The sequence below is a fragment of the Scomber japonicus genome, chromosome 5 (assembly GCF_027409825.1).
Source record: "Scomber japonicus isolate fScoJap1 chromosome 5, fScoJap1.pri, whole genome shotgun sequence".
In the NCBI taxonomy this organism is placed as follows: domain Eukaryota; kingdom Metazoa; phylum Chordata; class Actinopteri; order Scombriformes; family Scombridae; genus Scomber; species Scomber japonicus.
The window spans coordinates 7,502,131-7,517,866 of NC_070582.1; the positions used below are offsets into that span (position 1 = coordinate 7,502,131).

General features: G+C 40.6%; 1 protein-coding gene across 1 annotated transcript in view; it reads left to right on the forward strand.

Moving 5' to 3' along the window:
* LOC128358411 (copine-8-like) overlaps positions 1-12,747 on the forward strand; it is an 80,939-nt gene extending 68,192 nt beyond the window's left edge. The window contains exons 14-21 of the mRNA XM_053318670.1: positions 544-605; positions 892-938; positions 3,770-3,951; positions 6,568-6,695; positions 10,203-10,305; positions 11,420-11,477; positions 12,204-12,277; positions 12,535-12,747. Coding sequence (XP_053174645.1) covers positions 544-605; positions 892-938; positions 3,770-3,951; positions 6,568-6,695; positions 10,203-10,305; positions 11,420-11,477; positions 12,204-12,277; positions 12,535-12,747 — 867 coding nt within the window. The remainder of the gene's footprint in view (positions 1-543; positions 606-891; positions 939-3,769; positions 3,952-6,567; positions 6,696-10,202; positions 10,306-11,419; positions 11,478-12,203; positions 12,278-12,534) is intronic.
* The last annotated feature ends 2,989 nt before the right edge of the window (positions 12,748-15,736 follow it).

Consider the following 15,736-nt stretch of genomic DNA (forward strand, 5'->3'; position numbering starts at 1 on the left):
TAGATAAGCATGATGGAGACGTGCAATAAGCCCGTCTTAACCAGCGTGAACTGTGTAAGGGAGGAAGGATGGATGGAAGGGAGGAAGAAGGATGGAAGGAAGGAAGGAAGGAAGGATGTAAGGGAGGAAGAAGGAAGGAAGGAAGGAAGGATGGAAGGAAGGAAGGAAGGAAGGAAGGAAGGAAGGGAGGAAGAAGGAAAGAAGGAAGGAAGGGGGTGGAGGAAGGAAAGAAAGAAGGGAGGAAAGAAGGAAAGGAGGGAGAAAAGAAGGGTGGACAGAAGGAAGGAAGGAAAGGAAGAAAGAGAGAAGGAGGGAGGAAGAACAGATGGAAGGAAGGAAGGAAAGAAGGAAGGAAAGAAAGAGAGAAGGAGGGAGGAAGGAAGGAAGGAAAGAAAGAGAGAAGGAGTAGGAAGGAAGGGGGATGGAGGAAGGAAAGAAGGAAAGGAGGAAAGAAGGAACAGTCAAAACAGACGAGGAGGACGACACGAAGCTTAACAGACGATATTAAAGTTAACACTGATTATCAACTCTTCTTTCTGGCAGGTCACCCTCCTGTCCTGTCTGGTGGACACTGAGCTCTCCTTCCTGGACTACATCAGAGGAGGGTAAGTTCAAAAAAAAATGGCAGCGTGTGAATCTGCTGAGTTTAACACATGAACATAACCCTCATTGTTAAATCCATACTATATAGAGACGTATGGATGTATCAGAGAGTCAGCCGAGAGGATTACTGCACTGTGTTTATCTCTCAGCTCGTATATTAAGACAGACAGCTGCCGATAACCCGCTGCTTAATTGCTCGCTGCTGCATGCTTTGAAACATGCTGTGGTATAATCTAGCATGATTGATGATTGCACGTTACCCCTTACATGATTTATTTTCTCTTGCAGGACTCAGATTAATTTCACAGTGGCAATTGATTTCACAGCATCAAATGGTAAGTGTTTTAAAGCTTCGCTCTTATCGGGCCAAAGCTCTTATATGTATCAAACAGATAAAAGTTTGGCAGCTAACTGTCAGATCTTTATTTGATGTGAACCCTTAACGGATTCCTTATCTATAATTTTCAAGATTTACTCAATCAGATGACACTTCACCCCATTTTTTTGAGCTATATTTAAAAAAAAATTATTTAAAAACTAAGGCAGAGCAGCTTAAATTTGGACAGTTATTTTAAGATCCTCTTATTAACTCCATAACTCAGTTTGATCTTCTATATTAACCACAATTTGTACAGATTATGCCTCGGGGTAGACAGAGAAAGTCATTATTACACCCACTTTTTCAAATTTGTATTTCCAATTAAACATGTTGTCTCCTTGTAGTCCAGGTTTATGAAGCCCCACCAATAAACTGCTGTATATGTGTTAGTGGCAACAATTTAAATGACAAAAGAGCAAAAATGCACATTTCTGCTCAGTAGACGCTGTCACAGATGATGGATGTTCTCATTTTAGTAAGAAACTGCTCAGTAGGTTAATAAATATAATTCAGTTTTGGAGACATTTTTATGTTGCAGGAGAAATTGGTCGTTTTCTTTACTGCCATCAAAACAGTTTCTAATGTTTACATCTGTGAGAATAGTTTTGATATTATGCACATTATAATTAATGGGGCCCATGCTAAAGTTTCCTAAAAAGTTGTGAAATGATTGCATATTCAAAGATAAAGCTGGCAATATTGTATGTTTTTCCTTATTGCTGTCCTGTGCTGTAAATACTCACCACACAACCAAATGTGTATTAATCCGCAGGTGAAAATAGTTCCCAACAAATGCACAATTTACTCCCATTTGAATGATCTTTGCTAATATCTACAGCGCCCAGATGTTTTAGGAAACAACTGAGCAATTTAAAAAAGAAACAAGATTTGTAACCTCCTCTAAAATATTTCTGGTGCTTGGTCCGAGAGCCTCATACATGGCAGGGGAGGTTAGGGAGACATTGTCGGTCTTTTCATGGCAAAGAAAAATATAGAATAACATCTGTCTTATCCTTAAGGAAGGAAAGGAGGAAGGAAGGAAGGAAGGAAGAAGGAAGGAAGAAGGAAGGATGGAAGGGAGGAAGAAGGAAGGAAGGAAGGATGGATGGAAGGGAGGAAGAAGGATGGAAGGAAGGAAGGAAGGAAGGAAGGAAGGAAGGAAGGGAGGAAGGAAGGAAAACAGGAAGGAAGGACAGAGGAAAGGGGGATGGAGGAAGGGAGGAAAACAGGAAGGAAGGACAGAGGAAAGGGGGATGGAGGAAGGGAGGAAAGAGAGGAAGGAAAGAAAGAGACAAGGAGGGAGGAAGGACAGATGGAAGGAAGGAAGGAAAGAAAGAGAGAAGGAGGGAGGAAGGACAGAAGGAAGGAAGGAAGGGGGATGGAGGAAAGAAGGAAGGAAAGAGAGAAGGAGGGAGGAAGGAAGGAAGGAAGGAAGGAAGGGAGGGGGGAGGGGGATGGATGAAGGAAAGAAGGAAGGGAGGTTCCTTTTAATGTCTTTTAATGGTTACAGTTTTTTTAACATTTACTTTGATGTATTTATTTTTGTCTGTTCTGATTTCTCTGTTGATCCCAAAAATAAATGACTATAGAAGACATGACTATAAAAACGAGACCTTTTTAAAACTATTATTATCATTCTTTGGTTATATTTTTAATTATCAAACTGCTCAGTGTTGACAACAAGGTTTAGATACATGGCAGGGGAGGGCAGGAAGATATTGTCGGTCTTTTCATGGCAAAGAAAAATATAGAATAACACCTGTCTTATCCTTAAGGAAGGAAAAGAGGAAGGAAGGAAAGAAAGGAAGAAGGAAGGAAGGAAGGATGGAAGGGAGAAAGAAGGAAGGAAGGAAGGAAGGATGGATGGAAGGGAGGAAGAAGGAAGGAAGGAAGAAGGAAGGAAGGGAGGGAGGAAGAAGGAAAGATGAATGGAAGGGAGGAAGAAGGAAGGGAGGGAGGGAGGGAGGAAGGAAGGAAGGAAGGAAGGACGGAAGGAAGGAAGGAAGGGGGGGAGAAAAGAAGGGTGGACAGAAGGAAGGAAGAAAGGGGGATGGAGGAAGGAAGGAAGGAAGGAAAGAGAGAAGAAGGGGGAAGGACAGATAGATGGAAGGAAGGAAGGAAGGAAGAAGAAAGTATGAATGGAAGGGAGGAAGAAGGAAGGGAGGGAGGGAGGAAGGAAGGAAGGAAGGAAGGAAGGAAGGACAGAGGAAAGAAGGAAGGGGAGGGAGAAAAGAAGGTTGGACAGAAGGAAGGAAGAAAGGGGGATGGAGGAAGTAAGGAAAGAAAGAGAGAAGGAGGGAAGGAAGGAAGGAAGGAAGGAAGGAAAGAAGGAAACTGCTCAGTGTTGACAACAAGGTTTAGATAAAGAAGACAACCCTTCATCATTTCTGAATAACGGCATAAATACGTACTTGCTTTATTTATTCATGGCCGTGGCCTTCGAGATGCGGAGGGTCAGCAGGTCTCTGTAGCTCATCACCTTATTAGTGTTGCAGTTAAATTGCAGCCGTGGCTCACTTAGTTAGAAAAAAACTGCGGTTCCTCACACTTCCCTCGAAGGTTTGAGGCAACCAGTGAGATTATTTAGCCTCCAGTGCAGTTGTGCCTCGGAGAATTGCTTGTGTAACTAAAACTCTGATCTGTGTTTTAACCTCCCTTCGCCCACTCCCCTCCTTTTTTTCCTCCTTTTTTTTCATTTTAATATGACTCACAGCCCAGGGGGAGCAGGCCTAATTACAGTTTGATGCTGATGTGTTTTTTATTGTGTTCAACCATTCGGGGTCCCAGGCAACCCGTCCCAGCCCACCTCGCTGCATTACATGAGTCCGTACCAGCTGAATGACTACGCCATGGCGCTGCGGGCGGTCGGAGAGATCATCCAAGACTACGACAGCGACAAGATGTTTCCTGCGCTGGGCTTTGGCGCCAAGCTTCCCCCTGACGGCCGGGTCTCACACGAGTTTGCCCTGGTGAGGAGACGGCTTTATCCCGTCACTGCATCATCCAAACATCCAACCACCCACTTATATACGTCTATGTAGAGCAAATACGCAAATCCTACATCTCTTCCACCTTTTAGACACTGATGACTAATTTCAGGCAACTGTTTATTAGTGTCTGAGTTGAACGAGGATGTGTAAAAAAAACCAAAAAAAACAACAACTATACAGCCAAGGCACTCACACACAGCCAAATGAGCTGTTTAGTTGTTGGCTGTGAAAACTCACAAAATTTGGTTTTCTTTAGTTTATCTGCCACAGTCACACCAGAGTGAGAAAGACGGTGTCAATCATTTCAACTATGGCTTAATTTCTTATACTAAGGATAATCAAGATATGTCAGTCACTGGATATCACATCGCATCATTTAAGGAGGAATAATCTGGATTATCTGTCTCCCATACTACACTATCAACGATCCCTCCATCCATCTGTTCATCCTTACTGGTCCGCCAATGTCAAGCACTCTGAGGCTCTAGATATTCTGACCACTTCTCAGCCGTCCATAATCTTCTCCGTGGTCTACTGTCACTTCCAGATGTTGCTCCAGAGGCATTTATAGCCATTACAGCTGCTCAGCCTTGGGTAACAGCCTCCCCCGAGGCACCAAAACTCTGAGATAAGGCACATATGCATTAATCTAAGCATTAAGGATTTAACTTAGTCAGCTCTTAAAGAGGAAGGCTACAGCTGTGTAGCCGCAGTGGGAGGAGGCCACTCCTGAAACCCGCGTAATTATACAAGCTCCATTTGCAAAACAAAAGGAGTCTCATGTGCAATGTTCATACTCATGGGCAACCAAGCGCTTTTTTTCCAGGATGGTTTCACACTGAGATAATTAGAAAGCCCAAAACATATGGGTAGCTTAAATAATGTAGTGTTTTCTTTTTCGTGAGCTTTCTTCTTGGTATCTTAAACCCATTCAACCAAACATCAATATTACATTTTTTTTACAAAAGGATGTGGGGGGGGGGGGGGGTGCTACAGAGTTACAAAAAATAATTTACAACTTTTTTTCAGCTTATAATAATGCAAGAATATTAAACGATAGAGATCAGGTAGATGAGCTCCTTTTAAACAAAGTCATTATCATCATGTTTCACCCTCTTGTAACCTCCTGGTACAGACATGCTGTGTCACCACAATGAATTTCCAATCATCTATTCTTCTTCTTCTTCTTCTTCTTCTTCTTCTTCCATTCTTATCCATTCTTCATGCAATGTTAAAGATGAGAAATCGCTCGCCTCGGGGTATTCTTTACTGACATGCTACAACAGATGAATTAAAGTGTCAAAATTTCCTAAAATCTCTGTAATATAGTTAGATTGGATTGTACATCCTTAAGGGACTGCAAGCCTCCGGTGCCTCTTATAATATTGGAGTATTATTGATGTCTTAGCCCTGAGGTGGTCATTTTTGAAGTCTCTGAGTTTGCATGTAATCCTATTAACCCCGCAGTTTGCAGCCAAAACATGCTTGTTTTAGACTCAAATATTATTCTATTCTAGTCTTTTTCCCATAAAGGGATATAAAATCTACAAATGCTGTGTTTGTTTTCCTTCAGGGTGGCCAGATTATTATTCCTTTTAGCTACACTGTCTCTGAATATCAAAATATACTGCAGTGTATTTTTAACTTTGATGCATGGTATTAAATGTGATCGTGCACCACAGAGATTGTAATGTAAGCAAGATATTCTAACTGCCCTTGAATATATTTAACACATTTTTCTAAATATTAGCTGGGTGACATGAAAATCAATAAAGGTGACACACTGCACTGCTGTGTTTGTAAAATAACTGTGGCGTAGTGAACACCTCGAGCAATTAAGTGGCTGAGGATAGAGCAGACCAGCAAGCATATATCAGAATGTGAAAATAATAACATAATATTCTTCTTTATTAATTAATTTGCCTGTAATATGTCAAAAAATAGTGATAAGAGTTAAATCACAGCAAATCCCCATATTCGAAAACCTGAACGCAGCTCATTTTTGTCAATTTTGCTCAAAAATGTGGTTGAAACAAACAATTTCCTGATTGATGACCCTTATAAATTGTCTGTTGATCAACTAATTAATTAATTGACTAATCATCTCAGCTCTAACCTTATACACAACAAACAGATCAGACTATTATTTGTCTTATTTTGCCTCATTTTATAAGAAGAACGTGTCAGCTTTTGGAATAAAACCACAAAGACTTTCTTTTTTTTATTTTCAGTGCAATCACACAGCAACAAAATATATGACTTGTGAAGCAGAAGCTGTCAAGAGACTCCGATGCAGATGTTGTCCCTGATTCTATTAACATGGGGATTATAGTAAACATGAGGAATAGTTTCATTTTGGAGTGCACTGATAAAATAAACTTTTTCCTCCAAGCTTCCCCCATATATTCTTAATGCAGCTGCAAAATGGGCCAGCATGAATTTAAAGCACCAAAGGACCTTTGTGCCTATGAAATATCTACATTTCCTAAATATTTAAACACTGAATGAGGAGTTGCAGTGGCACAATTTGTGAAACAGACACAGAATGCGATTCCTTATCTGTTAACAGCTTTTTCTTTTTCTCTTTTCATGCAGAACGGTAATCCACAAAACCCGTACTGCAACGGTATCGAGGGGGTGATGGAAGCCTATTACCAGAGCCTCAAATCTGTGCGTCTCTACGGACCCACCCACTTCTCCCCTGTTATTAACCATGTGGCCAGGTAGGTTCTCTATAATCACAGTCAAAGACGTGGAAAGTGTAGGCTGACACACATGTACACCGAGCACAATGGCACCATGAAAGTTACAGTGTAGAAATTACACACTGCATACTGTCAAATAAACTAGATTTGGTGAAAGTCCCTCTCCATGTGCGTGGGCTGCTGTAAAGAAATCGGTGAACTAAAGAAAGGGGGATTAGAAATAAATGTGCTAATAGCTCCATCACCTAAGGAGGAATCAATACTTCCTGTGGTGTTTTTTGGACGTGACAGTCCTTTGGAAGGTGACCACCAGCCTGCCTGATGAATAATGGGTTGCCTTGAGGTGCAAGATCAGGCACCCAGGAAGGGAAAAAAAATGAAAATCCTTGAAGAAACATTGCTGTGAATTACAATAACTGCCATACTGCCACCAAGTTCACAAATAAATAGCAAACACATCCCTATAAAGACGAGGAAGACTACAAAAGACCTAAACTTGAATAATGTACATACAGGCTCTTCGGTGCACTTGTATGTTTAATTGGAGCATAAAGTTTTAGATGCACTTTTTCAACAATTTAAAACAAATGATATATACCTCTGCTAGATACTCCCAGAAGCTGTCAGCAGCCCAATTTACACAAATGAACACCGGTATAAAAGTATTGTACTGTTTTGTTGTACAACACAGTTCTCCCACCTGACGCTCCCTATTGCCAGATCTTGTCTCATGATCCCCTACATTGACTGTAACAAGCACTTTTTCTCACTTTTCATCATCGGCTTTCAAACCCCATCTCTCCGAATGCCTTCCACCCACTTAGCCTAAGAATAGCTGCATGCATTGTTCAATGCTCACTTCTGCAGAGCATCAAACTTTAAAGGAAGGAATCTCTGTCTATACATCAATCAGTCTGCATGTATGTATGTCCTTTGCGTATCTTGAAAACTGTTTATCCAATTGGCTTCACGCTTGGCAGGTGTATTGCTGAGGACCCGTGGGAGTGCACTGTCAAATTTGGTACAATTTGGACACATTTGGTATTAATAAACTTTGAATAAACAAGCGAGCAGCGAGCAGCTACTGCAGAGCGAGGCTTCAAGGCTCTGCGACTGCATATCATGAACACATGTGGACATCAGAGCTGTCCCAAACTGCCACAAGAGAGACAAGAGGAGGACATCTCTTTTTGTTTGATGGTTTTAAAAGTAAGGCTTTGTTAGGCAGAGAGAGAGAGAGAGAGAGGGTGGTTGAGCGAGTTGAAAGAACAAGCGAATCACAGAGAGACAGCAGTGGAAAGTTTTCTCTGAGAATGAGAAAGCCCACACATGACAGAAATATGATGCTTTCTGATTTTTAACCCACTGGTAAAATATCAAACACTCAACAGATGATTTACTGTGGAGAGACAGATGGTCTTAGTTTCTGTTTCATTTTCCTCCTCTGCATTTCCTCTTCTCATTCATTCATAACCTCCAACTAATGTGGCAGAAAATACAAAGAACAACAAGAACAAATCGGTGTTGTTTTTTCCTCATGATTGAATGCTGTGTCTCAAGTACCGTACGACAGCTGAGGAGCATGAAACAGAGAGAGAGAGGGAGCGAGCGGCTAAGTGAGGAGAGGGGAGCGGTGGAGAGCTTTCTCTGAAACAGAAAGCCCATGAATGAGATAAATGACTGAGTGGTCTGCGGTGTTCAGCTCAGCTCAGCTTGAGAAAAGTTCTTTCACATGGCTGCTCCAAAAAAAAAAAAGAAGGAAAGTAGACAGCGAAAACAGAGCTTTTAATCAAGAATGAACAGACTCTTAGGCTGCTTCCCACGGGCAGCTCAAAACCAGAATGTCTCATATAAGCACAAATACCAACTTAAATAATCCAAAATGAAGCCACAGAAAATAAACAATCTAAGAGCCCAATATGATAAATCCACTTAATTTGAGGATGTACTTTTTTTTCTCAAAAGCTCTTTGTTATGTATTTTATTTTTAGATGCAGCCTTCAATATACTGGAAATGAGAATAGATTCCCTCTTACAGTGCTTAACATCTGTATATAATATAATGTTGGTTTCTGTTGGTGTATATTCTCATTCACACCTCACATCAAGGCACGTTTTAAACAAGCACAGCACACAAGACTCAAACCCAGGGAGACATTACACAAACAGTGACACCGAGTCAAATCACATTCCCCAACTGTCAGGCTGTTTGTGTGGAAGCTGTTAAATATATATCTCAAAATATTGTCTTGAGACATCACTTTGGATTATTCCACCCTGTTTTATATGGTAGAAGACAGCTGTGAGTATTAGTTTATAGTTAAAAAAGCAAACATGACTCAAAAGTTTATCATCAGCAAGTCTGTTCAAATCATACAACACATCATACACAAAGTAGTTTCTTATAAATGTAATAGATGCAGACTTATGTATAGGAGATATGTATAGTATTGTTTTAAATAACTTCAACTTCAACTTTATGTATTGTGCAATATCCACTCTCTGCATTGAGTCTCTGCACACTTTACAGGTTAAAATATAAACACATACATTAACACATACAGGCAGAATCATAAACATTCATTTAAACATGATGATTCAATAAAATCGATCATAACTTGGATTGAACTGAATGATTATGTTGTTTTTTTGCCCATTTCCATCTGTATTTTTTATCGTTGACTTATATGTTTTAAAGGTCCATCTACAGTAGTGATGGACACTGTAGACTTGCTTAGGACACACAGCAACATTAGCTTTGTCCCCATGTAAATAAACATTAGATGAATCAATAAAAGTATAACAAGATAAAGGTATTTGGTTGTCAATATAGAAACTAACGAGCTAAGCTATTTAAGACTATGTGTGCTTTATGTGATGTTGTAGACTGACTGTGAATGTATTCCCATATTACAGTATGTATTAAATATGTCCTAGTAGATCAAATCTCTCTTGTAAAATAGATTAAAAAATACTTATGTGTTAGATAAATGTAACTTTTGAATAACTTTATTTTGAAGGATTACATCACATTAGTGTTATTTGTGTTGTAAATACCAAAATATTTCATATGACGTATTCAATACTTCCTATTAGCTCACATCTGTCTTTTTAAAAAGATATATTTGTTTGTTATATATGTTGTATAAATGTAACTCATTTTGAAAGATTAAATCCAAAACGCAAAAAGTCACATTAGTGTAATTTGTCTTGTAAATACCAAAAATACTAATTTTCACATTTTACATGGTATCTTATTAGTTTGTGCTTTAGTATTTTGATATAATAACATTGTTTTTCCATCAATCTCTGAGAGGTAGTGGCTTAATTTCAGATTAATTATGATAAAGTAGCAGTCTGTACAGTTTGAGTTTTAGGAGCATATTAAGTAGAAGGTCGATCTGAACAGAAAATAAAGCTGGAGGATTATTTTTCACTAACAGAATCTCATGTTTGTGTCTTTCTGTCTGCCTGTTGCTGTTTTTTATTTGTACTAATGTGACCTCTTGTCTCTGTCCATGTCAGGTATGCGTCAGCAGTGACGGACGGCTCACAGTACTTCATCCTGCTCATCATCTCCGATGGCGTGATCACAGATATGGCACAGACGAAGGAGTCCATAGTTAATGTACGTTACCACATCACATTAAAACTCTTATCTACATCTGAAGCTTCATTCATTAAGACTGGAGATTTTGTGTTGCCAAGGCATTTCCAAGAGCAGCTAACAAAAGGAATGCACAGTATCATAGACTTCAACAACATGTCCACATTCATTCACTTAATTCACTGGAAGGTAGTTAAGGACCCCTGCAGGTGCAGCTATGATTAATCTGTTAATGGAGATCCTGATAAACTAACAGAGGATATGAAAAGGAGAATGTAAAAGCAGTCCAGCTACTGCCTTACTCCTTTAATGCTACCTTCTCTCTCCATTTCTTTCATCCTCGCTAATGAGAGGAGTGAAGGGAGGGGCAGGGGGCAGTGGATGGGAGGGGGCTCGATCACCCTCCTCCATGCACCCACCAATCCTGCTAAGTTCAGCTCTAATAACTCTGCTTTTATTGTGTATAAATAGTAAATGTGTGTAACCATTTTGGGTGAGCTCATATATTTGGAGCCTCAGTTGCCCATCCAGCCCCCTCTCACCCTCCCTTCCTCCCCCGACGCCCCCATGTGATGTAATGTTATTGTAAGGTAAGATTTGAGAGTAATTATTTACTAGCCTGCAGAGGATCCATACCCCTCATATCTCAAGCAATTTGGGGCGTCAATCTAATAGCCACGAGAAGTTATGAAACACCAAGAAAACCTTCATTCATCATTCATCACTTGAACTATATTTAATAAACAATATTGCGATGCAGGGCGGCAGTTCAGCTGCAGCTCAGGGCATAGGGAGATGTAAATGGGAGTCATTTTTAAGCTGTCAAGCTTTTGGAGATTTAGACAAAGTTGTAGATGCATGAAATTAGAAAACTCCCGAGCTGGCCAGCCGAGAGGCTTTATGAAACCGGCTGCAGAGGGCAGATGGAATTGGATGAACCCCGTCTGTCTTAACAAAAGCATTGAATTTTGCTACTGAGCCTCCTTTTTATGAACTGTTAGTGTACAGTTAGTAATTCACTGGGGTATTTCACTGACAGCCTGCAGCGTTTAAGATAGCAAGTGGTGAAAAGAAAGAACCTTGTTTCCTCCCAGACTTTGATGTGCCTATTCTGCCTTCTTCCACCCTTTTACAGGCTGCGTCTCTGCCCATGTCAATTATAATAGTTGGGGTTGGACCAGCGGAATTCGATGGTAAGCTGGGCGAAGATCACGTGCACATGTGTGTCTGTGTGCATGTCTTTATGTGCATGAAGTAATCCTTTGCCTTCATTCTGCTCTCTATCTCACTTCCCACATGGTTCAACCCTTCCTCGTGCAGCTCTTCTTTTCTTCTCTCCTCCATTCACTTCCCCTTAATTTCCCCCTCCTTCCTCCACTGGGTATTCTCATTAGTCGGACCAGAGATGGTGTTTCTTTTCTTTTTCCTTTTTTTTTTGTTGTAATATACGATGACCGCATTCTTCACCTCTTTCATGTATTGTTGCAAACAAACAGTCGTGTTTACAATTCACAAAGCAGTCCCCTGTAAAACAAGTTCACTCACAATAAGCAATTAGCCTGCAAAGTAACAGGATTCAGCGATTATCACATTTATGAAGTCAGTGTGCACTGTTGCATGATGTCCCCATGGTGCACATAGCGGGCTCTGCTTACACATATTGTTGCATGTTTCTCTCATGTGCACAGTTGTGTGCAACTTGCAGCCTGATGCCTTCACGCTCAGCAACACAAATACTGTGTACTCATGCCACGTTTGGCACTGTCAACACTCTGAGGAAATGTAACCCAGTGCTACGATAATGGCTTCAGCAGATTACCGCCGTACACACAGACTGCATGTCATGTTTGCTCGCAGTCGCTTTGACATGGCGGTTCGAGCCTCCTGACAGAGCGTGACTGATGTGCTTCCCTCCTCAGAAATGATCGAGCTGGACGGGGACGAGGAGAGGATCTCATCCCAAGGACGATACGCCGAGAGGGACATTGTTCAGGTACAAAATATTCCCACAGACATGGCTGACTGGCTGTGAGACTGTTCGCTCAGCAGAACGTCTCCGGAGAAATGTGGGATTTATGATTAATGAGAAAAGGTCACGGTGCTTGACCCTCCGCTGTCTCGCTCTTCTAATCTATACCCACCGTTTTCCTCTGTGTCCTTTTCATTCAGCTCTTCTTTTTTACTTGCTCTTGCCTCATATTTTTAAAAAAATCATCTTCTCTCCTTGTTCGCTTCTCCTCTTTTCCTCAGTTTGTTCCTTTCAGAGACTACATCGACCGGCGAGGAAACCACATCCTCAGCATGGCACGACTGGCTAAGGAAGTACTAGCCGAAATCCCCGACCAGTTCCTGTCCTACATGAGGACCCGAGGGATCAAACCTGGCCCGCTTCCACCTCCTTACACCCCCTGTCTACCACCAGCTATCCACCCCCTCCTCACCAGACGGGTAAGCCGAATCTAGAAGTTGAGGCCCTCGCCCTGACGCCGGCCAGCCAACTCTACTCTCCTCTCTCTGCTTCGTCTTCTTCCTACTCTTCACTGGAAGCTTTTGAGCAACACAGCGAATCTCGCCGGCTCTATCGTGTCGCACTCGGGAACGTTTGGCCATAAGCGGTACTGCAGGTGAACCCAGAGTGAACACTTCTGGGTTTTTTTTAGAGGAAGGGAAATTCCCTTATTGGACAAAAGTGGGATTCGGGTGGTGGTGGGGGTGTAAGATCACCTAACTGCACCGAGAAGAGTGAACAGATCATAAACTGACTACTCGCAGCTGTCAGCCTGAAAGGGTCCAAACTGTGGAGACCCCTTTTTTTTTTTTTTTTTTGTTTTTTTATTTCTTAAAACACCGTTCATCTATTTGCTATTTCTATTTCCACTTCCTCTATCTTTCACAAAGTCATGTCTCTCTCTCTCTCTCGATATATATATATATATATATATATATATATAAATGTTTACAAAACTGAGGACCGCAGTGGAGAATTTTTTTGCAGGAGGAAACATAATTTATACCGATCAATGTGAAAACCTTTCAGATTACTATTTTTCGGCTGCAGAAAACCGGAGTTTGTGACTTTGTACAAAAAACAACAAAACTGTTGGAGCCCAGGAGTCGCATTCTTTGTTACGGAGCGTGTATGATTTTTTTATATCAATAAATGGAGCATGTGCTAGTTTAAGAGAAGCATGCACTGTTGTCCTGCACTCAGGGCTTTGTCCCTCACACACAACCCCCCCCCCCCCCCCCCCCCCCATCCCGTCCCCCCTCCCTCTGCCACCTCACCGCCACCACCGCTACCACCACTGCCATGTTTCATTAAGAACAAACCCATCACCCACCTGAAATCTTCCCACGCTCCTACCTTCTGCTCCGTCCACCTGCCTTGACTCAAAGGGAAGCTGTGCTCCCTGGGAGTCTGGTCAAATCAAATGCAGCAGGGACTTGAACCAGCCTTACTCTTTTGTCAGATAACATTCACAGGCACCGTGTTCACCATGGGTTCTGGAAATGTGGATCTCCAAGCCCAGAAGTCAAAAACACACATTTCACTACCGAACCTGACTGTGTGTTATGCTTTCGAGTCTTTTTATTTTTTCATTTCTAACAGAATGACATTGTACTTCAGAAGCATTTTTTTTTTTTTTTTTTTTTTGAGTTTGGTTTTACGTCTCTCTACCTCTCACTTTGTTTACTATGGCCAAAAAATGTTGTTGAAATAACAAAGTGTCGGTGTGTCTGTGATTTTTTGGTATGTCTGTAGAGCTCACAGTTTTACTTTTCTCACCAAGTATTCACTAAATATTTGCCAAACTGTAAGTTGAGAATTATAGCACGTTGGTTGCTATCAGATCAGGCGAGTCACACCTTAGTGGTAGCAACACACTGTGAATATGTGCACAGGAAACAGTTCATCAACACACCAGAATGCAAAGATGCTTTTCATTTAAGAACTACCCATACAGTATGATTAAAGTAGTGACTATGAGCACAGCTGTTAGTTCAGAGTTGTCCAACATTGTAACTAATAGCTGGCTAGCAAGTAATAATCCAAGTTTAGTAGCATTTAGCCATTCATCTCCTTGAAGGAATGCTTTATAGAAAACCTGTTTTCAGCATCAAACTCTTCTTATAAATCTTGAAAAGTTCCTCTGAAAAGTTTGTAGCTTGCTCCTTTTGGGTGGTTTTCAGCATGGCTTCACATAATAGTTTGATTCCAGTGGTAACTTATCTCGTTCCCAATCTCAGAATCGCTTCCCATGCTTCTTTCTTTGATTCAAATAGATCTGGATGTTGTGCTCATTGGCAGGAAAATTAATTTAGCCAGTCAGAGCTTTGCAGGAGGGATTAAAGGAATTTCAGAAATACACATTCGCCTTCTTGCCAAGAGTTTGATAAGAAAATTGATACTGTACCACTTTCTGATATCCATATTGTAAATATGAAGCTATCTGCTGTTTCAAAACTAAATCCATCTATCAGCACCCTTAAACCGCATCAATTAATATACAAACATAAAGTGGAACAAATGGATGAATACAACTAAGGTGCCATCTTTTGTTCTCAAATTCATCGACATAACATTTTGAATTTGCTACCCATCCAAACATAAAGTGGAACAAATAGATTAATACAACTAAGGTGCCATCTTTTGTTCTCAAATTCATCGACATAACATTTTGAATTTGCTACCCATCCAAACATAAAGTGGAAAAAATAGATTAATACAGACAAGAAAAACATGATAGCTCAGAGACAAAGTTGAGATAATTATATGTATTTTTAAAAATATTTTTATATTATATACTATAGAGTTGTATATGCTCATAACATACACATATATTATCATTACATTATCCTTGAGAATCAATTTTTTCTGTGATGCAACATTGAGGTTCAAGAAAAATTACCCTAGATATCTTATTATATATATATAATAAAGAAAAACTTAAGATTTTAAATCCAGTTTGCATACACTTTACACTAATGGCACCTGGCAACCAATACCTTATCTTCTGTGTTGACTAAATGACAATTGAGTCTGATTATCAGGCTCATGGCAACCCAAGTTCAAGGCGATTGATCCTGCATCATTCCTCTTCCACTTTCCACTAGTGTCGTTACCTGAGTTAGTTCAGTTACTCACACTTACACCTTCACGATGGAGCAAGCCGCCAACTTTATCACCTTTCAAGTCCGCAGTTGTTGAGTATTTGATATTGAAAACCTATTTTTTCAGTGCAGTATTCCTTAGAAAAATGGGGATAATCTCCAACTGCACTGTCACTTTTAGCCAAGTTTCAGGGTGAGACTCTGATGCAGCCCTGCTCTGTTTTGCCCGGTGTGACTTTAAAGCGAAGCACAAACCATATTTCCTATCAATGAATCTACAGCCACTGTATCCAGAGGTCCCTTTTTAAACTCAGCCTCGTGTAAATGTGTGAAGAACTGC